The 12,247-nt window shown below is 33.2% G+C and overlaps 1 protein-coding gene across 6 annotated transcripts in view; it reads right to left on the bottom strand.

Moving 5' to 3' along the window:
- LOC108917756 (guanine nucleotide-releasing factor 2) overlaps positions 1-12,247 on the bottom strand; it is a 44,367-nt gene that overhangs the window by 18,889 nt on the left and 13,231 nt on the right. For 4 of the 6 annotated variants that reach the window (XM_023455357.1, XM_023455354.1, XM_023455355.1 and 1 more), the window contains 2 exons: positions 3,198-3,489; positions 1,230-1,494 (listed from right to left, as the gene is read on the bottom strand). In XM_023455357.1, the coding sequence (XP_023311125.1) occupies positions 1,230-1,494; positions 3,198-3,489 (557 nt within the window). Of the gene's footprint in view, positions 1-1,229; positions 1,495-3,197; positions 3,490-8,959; positions 9,203-12,247 lie in introns of those variants that run through there. The other 2 variants (XM_023455360.1, XM_023455363.1) reach the window with 2 other exon arrangements.

Here is a 12,247-nt window from a genome sequence, read left to right as displayed (position 1 = left end):
AACTCGATTGAATGTTTTCAATTAAAAAAAGAAATCTGAAAGATATGGTGAAAAATCTGGAAAAACGCACTCCTCCTCAAATTGAACATCGATGACCACAATCATTAATAGATACAATGATTACTCAGAAATACGTTTTTTTTACCTCATTTTTACTTTGTTTACAGATTTCCAATAGTTTTTCACAAATTCACAAAATGATCATAAACAAGTTTATTGAAATTTGGACAGGTCAGTCTGTCGGGTCAGATTAGGGTTGCCAACCGTCCTCCATAGGTACATCGGAGGACGCAATTTGTCCTCCTTTACATTAAAATGTTCTAAAATTCCAAAAATACGAAAAAAATTAAGATTTTGTTTATTGGCGCACAACCTGGCAACGTTGATTGATCACAACAGACAACAGCGATCTACCATTTTCAACTTGGCATGGTTACAAAACTAGTAAAAAATGGTCATTCATTTTTCAAAATATAACGGGGCTCGAAAATGTATTCATTCTGATTTATTTTGCTCTAAGCATTTCTGCCACTTCTGTGCTTCTTTAATGAATATTAAGTGGCGGGATGAAAGAAATAAAGCCTTGTTGGATTTAATAAAATCAAAACTAATTGTCTCTGCTAATTCCGAAAGNTACTTTACGTCCCTCGAATGAAATTAATGAAAAAGTTTTACAAAATTAGATGATTTTAGCACCAAAAACAATTTTTTGTGACAAATTTGACTCGTATTCTGCACATTTACGCTATTGGATATAAAATGATTTCAATGAAACTCTCAAAACATCCTGTACATATTAGATTCATTTATCTTTTCATTAACAATTTATTGTATACTTTGCGATACAAATTTAGACAGTAATAACATTATTTTTAGATTAAATAACGAGTACGCATGCGCAAATTTTTATTGCATCGTTATCTCGACCCTAGACTAATATTTATTGTGTATGTACTTTACGATAAGATCTGACTGCTTAAGCGTACCTCCTTATCAAATAAAAGGAAATTAATTTGGGCTGCATGCCAAAATCTGCAAAAACAATTAATATATTTTGTTAAGTAATACAGGATTATAATATAACGCATAATTTCAATTTTTTCTCTATCACTGTAAAAAAAATTGAAAATCCGTGCTCGAAAAACTATAAAACATTCGCAGAACTAAGAGTAACTAAAAACAGATAAATTTCAGGTAGTTAAAAAAATCAACTTCAAACGTGAACGTACCTTGACAGCATCCTCGACTTGCGCCACGATTTCGTTCACGTTCTCCTTGTCCAACTCGTCGCTTTTATCATCTATCAGGACATCATCGCACAGCTTTATCAACCGCGCCACGCTCTGGTACATGCGACATATCGCCGACTTAATACTGCTGGAGCTGTCCGCGGATACCGACGACTTCACCGATAGGTTTATGGCCCAGACCGTGTCCAACACGATAGTGCCGTTGCCCGGCAGCATTTCCAGTTTCTGTTTCGAAACGACATCTCTGGAACGGAAAAGGATAGTGTGAGCATTGTGGCTACTTTTTTGGAATGAAATCTGCTACGAAAGTATAATAAATATACAACAAATACATAAAAATAAACAAAAAGTAAAACAAATAAAAATGTACAAATATATACTAAAAGCAAAATTATTAAAAATGATCAGATACTGGGTGCCCTATTAATGTAGTAAACTACAAGAGCTACATTATTATTTGAAATACAAAAAAAAAATAAAACAAAAGTTAGAGGAGACCAGAGATTTTATTTTTAAATATATAGGGTGATGTATGAAATGGTGCACGTTAAATAGAACATCCTACATATTTTTAAATATCTGCTTACATAAATAAAAATTAAATCTTGTTTGTTGGTAAGCGCATCACTTGACAACGGCTGGACCGATTTGGCTAATATATTTTTTTAATGTTCGTAATAGGTCAAATAAGGTTTTTAGAGAAAGAAATATTGGGAAAGTTACCAGGAAGATTGGAAAATTCTGGAAAAACTGAAAGTGTTTTTTTTCTATGGGATATTTGTATGTACTTTTGTTTTGTTTGTTACGGTCTTGAAGAAGTTTTCAGGAAAAAAAATGGAGACAATTACAAACGAAAGTCTGAAAATTCGGAAAATGTAAAAATCGTAGTTTTGTATACACTCTCGATCATAATTGACGATAGGAACGACATATTTGGTTGATTCTTTTTTGTTTTGTCCCTTGGACAGGTCAGTCTGTCGGGTCAGATAGTTTATAATAATTTGATAATTATATAGAAAATTTCTTAAATTCTGTGATAAACATGATCTGTGAAAAATGGTAATAATTTACAAATAATTAAAGTTAGAACCAAAGTATTTGATATCATGAGAGACAGAATAATCAACAACATGAATCAACAATCATACATTATTATACAGGGCATTTTCTACAGACATACCAACTTTACAAATTTCAAATATTTTGTATTACATTTTAACTGTAAGACCTTATATTTAAGTGATTCATTGGGGAGCTTTTTTTTGTTTTTAACCAAGTATTCAATTATTTATTTTCTTTTGAAATTTCTAATAATTGTTTTGTCGTCCACTGTTAAATCTGTTTTTATAATTATCCTAAGTCGAAATAAATAACTTCAAATTAAATCTAGTTTCATAACACAATCTTAATCTATTTAAATATTTGATTTAAAAATTCAGTGATTCGGAAAAATTTTGCAATGCTAAAATATAATTAATGTGAAAAAATAACAATAAAAACATTAAATGAAACAAATTAAAAATAACGTAACAATCATACTAAAAATTAATTTCAAAATGTTCATCCTTTCGTTTATAAGCCGCAAGTGGTTTTTATTCCTGAGCACCATGACTGTTATGGAACTTTTGTCTAATTCCATGGTTTTTTAACTCTGAAGAGATGAAATAAATGATAATACATTTAATTGTTCTGGTTACACTAAATTTGTTATTAATTAATTTTTATTTCTTTGCTATTTTCACCACAATTTTAACAATTAGTTCCATTTTCCCAAATTATTAAATTATTATAATTATAAAAACAAAGCTAATACTGGATGATACCTTTTCCCCTTTCGAACACTTGCTTTTTATGTATTAAATTGTACCTCAGGGCTCAAATTTGAGCCCCTAGGTATTTCAAACGTACATCAACGATTTTATTAGTTGATTATTAACAGCCACCTACCTGAAGTGTTTGAGTGCGATCTGTATCTGCTTCCAGAAGTCGTCCAGCTCCTGGATGGGGCCCTTGCTGGTGATGTAGGCGTGGTCCACCATGTCGGGCTTAGGCGACTGGCTGCCCTTGGGGCTGTGCGAGCGCAGCCCCGGACCGGTAGGACTCCGCATCTGCGATATCTTTCCCAAAAAGTCGTCCTTGAAGGAGCGGGCGCGCCGGGCGAGTTTCGTGCTCTTGAAGGATGCCTTGTGGCCGCCCGGGCCTGATCCGGCCAGGGGTGATGGCGTGGAGGTTTCGTTCTCTGAAAAAAAAAAGAGGATATTCAATAATTTCCCGTTTTTTGATAAACAAAATTTGAGAGCCGCGCTAGTTCTGTCTCATCACCACTGAAAACCGAATTTTCAAAGTTGAGCAGAAAGTTAATACTTAACCTTGGAGGCTTTCGTTTTGGCAAAAATAGTACCTATTAGCAACTAATATCAGTTCAGAGTAACTCCAAGTTGCTATTAGCTACTAATAGCTACTATTTTTGCCAAATCGAAAGGCCCTTTTAATTACCTCAATCTTGGAAGTTCCGTTCTATTCCAAAAACATGGCGAATAACCTTCGAGAGACTTTTACGTATTTTAAAAGGTTCGAAACGATCTTAGTTAATTTGTAGATATTACGGGTGTATTTCAATGTTTCAACGCTTGTTCAATTTGATCCATATAAATAAATTTCTGATTTGTTTGAGATCTATCATTTTTCTTCAATAATTCGTTCTGTTATGTTTTGTACTATGTACAATTTGAGGTTAAATTTGAAAACAGCCCTCCGAAGTACCTACGTGTGTATACACAGATAATATTCATTAAAAAATATGTCACAGACGTTTCAATATTAATAAGTAAAGAAAGAAAGCGCCGCATGTACAACACCGATATCGAAATAAATATCTATTTCCTGATTCAATGGGGACATCGCTTTAAAGCAGAAGAAAGCGATTCCGCAAGTTTATATGCTAATGTAAATTATTATTAATAAGAACGTGCTGTAATATAGGTCATATTTTATTGAGTTTGAAGCATCAGCGGTAGGAGGTAAGTATCTACAGAAAATTTCCGTGAAGCGAAATATTTTTAAATAGTCAAGTTCTTTGCAACATATTTTATGCTCAAAAAGAGGGTGTCGTCAAAAAATTGCTAACAAGCTAACAAATTCAGATCTCGTTCATAAACCATCATATTTTAAACGTAAAGTTTAACATTATTTCATATGTATGTCCTATTCGAACTAACAATAAGAAAAATACAGCTTTTTCTTGCAACTATCGACAGTAATTCTTGCGCAAATTTAATGAAGACATGCTTGAATGAACATGGAATAAACAACATAAACAAAGGATTTGGTGTAGACAGAAATACTTATTAAAATCTTTACGCAGTATTAAGATGTAAGCAATGACTTTAAATTGAAATAGAATCATTGCTTGATTGACTATTTGTATCGCAAACCACAACACGTGCAATCTTATTGGCAAATCGACTTAATCGATCATATTTTTAACAACAGAGCAGACTTGAGCTTTGAAACCAGGACACCCTGTGTACCTTGTGCGTGACAGACCGTTTGTAAATGATCTATGACTTGTTGCGAATTATATAAGTAACGCTTTCACCAACTGCCGACAATTTAAAGTTTCCACAATGTTGATTGTCAAAAAGTAATATCACCATTGTAAATCTGTCATAAGTCTAGGAATGAAAAAAATCTAAGATGTTTTTTATGTTTTATCACATCAAGAAACACATTTTTGAACAATACCCCTTCCCCATTTTACTCCAAAAAATAAAGTACGTATTTATTTTCCAACGAGGTATCAGTTTGAATCCTCGATGGTTATTAATACTCATGTTCAAGAATATCGCGATTGTAGGAGACGCCGTTAAAAATAACAATTAAGCTATCCTCTTCGTCGCTACTTAACATACCAAGATACAGTATCAGTGTAAAATTTTCCCAACTACTTAGCGTCCAGCTCCCGAAATAACCGCCAGGCGATGGTGATTGCTTCTGTGTTACTCAGTACTCATCAATACAACCAAAGAGGTACTACCCACAAGAACCTTAACAATTAGCAACAAACTGTACGAGCGGATAATATTAAATACATGCGTATCGATGTTATTTGCGCAACACACGCCTACCGGATTATTAGCATACAATTAATTTAACAGTGACGATTTAAAAAATTTCGCACATACCTAGTGCTGAAAAAGGAAGCCGCCATATTTTCTCGTTTGCGGTTGTTATGGAAATGACGCCAAATGGTCGCGTGTGTCGTCTTTAAACGGATTAGAGATTGCGATTATCGTTATGTGTCGTCAATGTGGCGACGCGTGATTTTGTCGATGATAATGGAGGCATTTACATTGAATTATGCTTCATTTGTTTACAGCTAGCTAATAATTTCTACCCGGAGATTGTACGGGTTAAAATTTTCACTAGAAAAAAAACATTTTCAAGCTTTAAGTTTCTAGTTCCAAGATCTGTAGACAAAACATTGTTTGAGCTACGGTTATCGAGTAATCAAAAGAAATATCTCCGGAAAAAAGTTTTTTTAGTGCAATACCTCAATAATTATTGCTTTCTTGAACAATCTATTGGTCGAAAAACTGGAAAATATGAAACAAAAACTCCTAATACTTGTAAATACCATACTCAGCGTTATCAAACCATGTAGGCGAAGTTAACATTTCATCTTGCTAAGAAATATTTTGAACGCCATTTTCCAGGCAATTTTTTTATGTCTGCAATGAATTAAACGCCTCACTATCGTATCCCATTAAAACAACAGCCCCCTTTGTATTCCTTAAATGCATCTCTTGCGTATTTCATCCATTTATGAAGAACGACATTTTTATCTCTTGATGACCATATAAATGCAGTAGGTATATAAAAATAATCGAGCGATGTACTCGCCAAGGTCTCTAATAAATCGAATCGAATTTACAAAAAGTTTTTCTTCGACGTTTCTTCTCAAGATAACTGTTATCAAAGCGGACTCAGTAACATGAAATAAAAGACAATTTACGGGCCTTCTGTTTACCGCTTCATGATACGCATTATCTTTAGCGACGTTAGCGGCTTTTTATTTTCGCTTTGGGCGTAAAACGAAAATAAAACTGCAAATAAACGTACACAAAAACATCCTGTAAAACCGTACTGTGACTTCTTTACGAATTTTGGCGAGCTTAGCAAGTTGCTGCTATATTTAGAGGGTGACCATAATATCGTAACCTACACCGTGTGAACCATGCTTTTAACGCGGAATAATGACACCTTGATATAGCTCGAGAAGTAGGTAATTTGCTTAATAGGCTTTTTCCATTTAGTGTAGATTACTGAACATCAAACAGGAGGTACTTGGAGAAGTTTGTGGATAATACTACGGTTTATACGAGATCTGTTCAGAAAATAACCTAACACTTTTCAGCCACGAAATTTGAATAATTCTAAATTTTTCGAATTTTCACCCCCAAGAACGGCGGTGACAAAATTTTTAAAATTATGGCGATGTTTCGCATGGTACTAGAGCTATGTCCTGTACATATTTAGTTTCGCACAACTCACTCGGTTTCAAAAATACAATACCTATGTACGTTTACACTCCTAACTTTTTGAAACACGCGCTAATAGAGATATTTAGTGAGATGCGGTTGGCAGCATTGCGTTGCGCATAACCTCATCTGAGTCCTCTGTATAACCACTGTTCTTGGATTGTTGAAAAGTTGAAATGTCATTTAGTTTTCGTGATAATGTGATTTTAGTGCACATGTTGAAGTGTTAGTGGCGATTTTTTAAATGTGCGAATTTCTGGAACAACGATACAACGTAAAATTTCGGGTGAAGCTGGGAAAGCTTTCACGGAAACGTTTCAACTTTTGAATCAAGCTTATGGAGATTATTCTCTGTCGTATGCAATGTTACGAATGGTTTTTACGATTTTAAGTGGTCGTCAGTCAATTGAAGATGATCCTCGACCAGGAAGGACCTCGACTGATGATTCCCACGTTCAAAAAGTCAAAGATCTGGTCCGTGCAAATCGTCGACCGACAGTCAGAGGAATTGCAGAAGATGTTAGCATCTCTAGAAGGTGGTCTTTAAGCAACATACAAAAAGAAAACGGAACGAAAATTCAAGTTTTTGTAAAAAGGAGGCCCAACATTTGACATCGAAAGGGATGTCATTTAATGGAAAAAATGCACGAGGTTGTTCGTCATTATTCGCAACATAATAAGTGCTTAAACAAAGTCCTTAATCAATGGTGCTCAATAAATAACGTACATAATTAATTTTTTTGTTATGTTTCGTTGGCTTCCTCAATATAATATTAAAGTGAAACAATGATTACGTTTCTACTGGAAACAAAACCAAGAATCTGAATTTTATTCTAAGGAAAATATATGTTACAAAATGTTTTGTATACCTAGTAGATGATTATGGAAGTCAGCACGAAACGCAGTGTGCCTTTTTTAAATTCAACAGTTTTATCCTCTCTTAATATATGAGACCTGAAAGGAAACAGTTTGAAAAGTATTGTCATGTTTTATGTATGTAGGTCCTATCTTTTATATCCGTGTTCTAAGCTAAAAAAAAATAAACAAAAAGCAGTTTTTACAATACAATACATAGGTACCTGTACAGATCGAAATTATCCTGATTCTTTTATTTAGTGGAAATTTACTTATAAATAGTTAATTTATATTTTTTTGTTATTTTGAAAGCAAATACTATAGGAAAGCTTTGTTTAAAACCGGGGCATATTTCTGATAAGTATTTAATCTATCGTTTTCAAGTACATTTTTTTGTGAAGTCTGTATTTTTTTATTTTATACCAAAAAACTGCCTCTGTATACTGTATAAATCAATTTATTTGAAGTTTGGTTTTCCTCCAAGACAGTTGTCACATGCCTCAGATGATCTATTACAAACTTTTATATTTATATCGGTAGTTTTCTCATGTCTTACTAAGTCACTGAGTTGGCAGGGCCAACAACGGCCCATAAGTAAAATGTATAGGATTTCATCGCCAAGGCAAATATTAATAAATCATAGACAGTTCTAAAGATTTATCATTATTCAGATGTAAATTAGTTTAGTTAAGAACAATGTTTTATCGATGGGAAAATGTGAATAACCGATAACAGGTGTACAAGATACAAATCTAAACGAGATTTAATAACCAATATTATTACGTAATACAATTTGTTAATAGATAAAATTATGAACTACTCGAAATTGCCAAATGTTCCTATTTTCTACAAAAAAAAATATTTATTAAAAAAGCAATGAAATATCGAATGTTCTTAATTTTACAGATCTTGAACATGTTGGTTCATTATTGTAACAAATATGTATTAGAAAATATACAGTTGTTGTTCACTCAAAACCGAAATGTTCATATAAACTTCTTTCTTTAATGCTACTATTATTTATTTATAGACTTTTTAGTTACTATTTCCATTTAATTGGGTATTTCTGCCAAACTGAAGATATTTTTATCAGGAAGTTGATTTTGCAAATTTAGTTTTGCCTAACAGGAAAAAATATGTATTTATTTAAAAAACATCCTTCAGGTGTGGCTGAAGAAAATATCGAATTAAATAAAACAATTGACTTCTTTCCAATTTTCGATCACAGACTAAGCTGCACAATTTTGTCGCTGGAAAACTAGGTGTCCCTTTCCTTTCTAAACTGTCTTATTTTTTTTTAACATAGCACTATACCTTTGACGAGAGTTGAGTAGAAACCCCAGTAAGTCACAGAACCACAACAAAACTAACTCTGTATCTTGTCACACCACAATGAAATGTACAAACCCGCAGCTAATAATAAATAAAAATGACTAACCCGCAAACCGTGCTTCACCCGATTTGTGATGCTTTCGGTGACTCAAATTTGGCGATAGTCAGTGAAAAAAAATATAAACATTACCAAACGCGCGGACGCGGCGACTAACCCTCCACGAAGCCGTTCTCCGACTGACTGCCGACTCTCTAGACGTCTAAAAAGTTGCCAGTTAACTACAGACTCGACTTAAGTCAACTTAAGCTTTAGTATGGACGCTGAGTGCAAGAATTGCAAGAGATAGTGTGTATGTATCAGTAGCAGTGGATAAGATAAGGTTCATTATTGAGTCGGATCGTTAATTAATTTAATTTAATTTATTTAATTCATCCAACGGGAAGGAAACCCAATTATAGGATGAATAAACACATAGAACCACAAAAATCTGTGTATATAGCACTAAAATTCACACAAAACTATAGAAACGCAATTGTCAATGGAAAAAAGGAACAAAAATCATTAAACTCATCCGAAATTCAACACAGTTTTAGATGCGTGAAAATGACAGTTAAGAAACAACTAATTTCAACGAACAACGAACGTCACAATAATACAAGCAAGCGATAAAATCCAAGCAACGAGAAAAATCGACAGGGTTTTTCGTTCTCAAGCGGAGCGTTTTCTATCGCCTACGGACCGTACTATTCCATGGCTTGCTTATCTTTAAGAGATCATTCACTGCTGCCAGCGCACAACTCTCGGGGCGTGATAAAAATATACACAACCTATGTTAAGGCCTTAACAATGGAGGTGCCACATGTGACTTCGGTCCCACCGATATTTACATTGAATCAGTCCGAGAAGGACCGTATCGAAATTCCGGGAAATGTTAAGTCTGTAAAATCGTAATATAAACAGATCTGTAAATAAATACTGATACGCTAAGAAGAATTTGTCAAAATGTTTACGTTAAGAAGAATCTCCACGTACAGAGAAATAATATACACTAAGTACTGGAAAAAAAATTAGAGATTTACAAAATTCTTGAAAATTTTTGTTTCTTTAATTTTGTCCAGTAGTGTAGTTAAATAGATTACTTCTTTTAAGAAAGTAGGTACTTAAATCATGGGAACTTAACCCCGAGAAAAATCTCAATATGTCAACAAAACTGTAATTCGATTGGTAAAAATCGCAATATAATGAGAAAAATCGCACTAGGTATACATATTTTTTTTAGATATACCCAGAATAATGTGTACAACGGAAGACCACGGATTCGTAGACTCAAAATACACGTATGTCCGATATCGCCTCGTTTGGCAGCGAAATGGCCCTCAAAGTTCGTGAAAATTGTTTGAATTTTGTAAATAACTCAAATATGTATTAATAGATTTTGATTATTTTTGGCGTGTGGACTTTTGCTTTCAATCTACAAATTTTGGTGTTATACAGAGTGTTTTTTAAAACTCACAACTCCTACAAAATTGATGTATGGTGATAATATCCGTTCATAACTTTTCCTCTTTCGGGCAATAATGACAACTATTTTTTATTTGATAGGTGATACCATTTGGAAGTTTTTGGGCCTCTAGTAGAATTTTGATTAAATGAGCGGTTTGGGTACAAGAAAAAAATTTTTTAATGTCTATATTACAATACTAAATAAAGTGCTATAGACCAGGGCAGATATGTTTGGAGGTGGATGTGAGAGGGGGCAAGCAATTTTTTTGTGGATTACCTTCAGTACATAATAAAAGTGTAGATCCCTAGATCTGGGCGAGGTCCGGAACGTTTTCAAAATTGCAAAAATATTAAAAATTTTTAAAAAAACACCTATTTTAGTTAGAGTTTTTTACTTATATCTTGGAACCTATGCATTTTAGAACAATGAACAATATACTGTAAGTTAAAAATGTTTAAATTTATTACCGATGTTGGAAAATAGCAATAATTGATGAAAAAAGGCAAAATAATGAAGTTTTTTGGATTTTTTTTTAAATATTTTAATTGCTCCGAGGGCATTCTAATTTTGGTAAAAAAACTGTAGAGTAACACATCAAATTTCATTAAAATCGGTTCCATAGTCTTAGCAAAATTCTTTGAAAAAAAAATTTTCGAATTTTCAAAATGTTGCACAGCCTCAAATAAAGCATCTAGTGTTAGCAATCGCAGAGACAGACGATTGAAAGAAAGCCGTGTCAGCGGAATAGAGTGCAGCGACTAGCCTGTCCTAGCGCCGATGTGGACTACACACTTCTCCGCGCTGGCCTGGTGAATACAGTCGTGATTTAAGACCGCTAGCTAATTAATAATAATTAATTGTTTTTTTTTCTAATTTTGTCCGTTAAATTAATAAGTAAATTATTATTGTCATTAAATAGTGTTGTGAAAATCAAAGTTGAATCATTTGTGTAAACATTGTATGATTGGTAGAAGGTGTGGTTTAAAGACAAAACAAAACTAATAACGCCCCAAATTTCTAACACTAGATACTTTAAAATTTTGTAGAATAATACGTATTTGAGTTATTTACAAAATTAAAAAAATTATCAAGAACTTTGAGGCCATCTACCGGACAAACGAAGCGATTTTGGATATAGGTGAATTAGACTAAATCTGCCTATTTTGAGTCCACGAATCTGTGGGCTTCCTTCGTACACGTTATTCTGGGACACCCTGTACATGAGTATACAAAATTTACCAATTGGTAATGGTAATAAATAGTAATTTTGATCACAGTGACGAGATTCTTGTAGTATGTGCTGGTGTATACAAATATTAGTCATTGTTTATCATTTAACGATATGATTTGTAATAAACATAAATAAGGGTAAAAATTGAATGAATATTACTTGGAATACTATATTTACACAAGTGAGTAAGCGAGAAACAGTTTGGCGTTACTCAAAAAAAAGATAAAGGTACTATCATCCAGATTTGAGGAACTTCAAAGTCAATTAATATTTCTGTTACATTATTGGTACTGTTACCAATAATAAAAATATTAAATACAGGTAGGTAACATATGTAAGTAGTTTTTTTATATTTATTATTTGTGTTGATAGCACGTCAAAGAAAAATATTTACCAAATAGTTGTCAAAACTAACGACTTCTTAAAACGAAGATAAAAAGGTTCGACAGCGGGTTTCATCCTATCTTTAAAACAAAACATTTCGAATTTGTCAATTAAAGGCGACATTGATTACAAACAAAGAAAGCAAACACT

The sequence above is a fragment of the Anoplophora glabripennis genome, unplaced genomic scaffold, assembly GCF_000390285.2.
Source record: "Anoplophora glabripennis isolate ALB-LARVAE unplaced genomic scaffold, Agla_2.0 scaffold17, whole genome shotgun sequence".
NCBI classification, from domain to species: Eukaryota; Metazoa; Arthropoda; class Insecta; order Coleoptera; family Cerambycidae; genus Anoplophora; species Anoplophora glabripennis.
The sequence above is the reverse complement of the archived record's forward strand: the minus strand, read 5'-3'. Positions and strand labels throughout refer to the sequence as shown.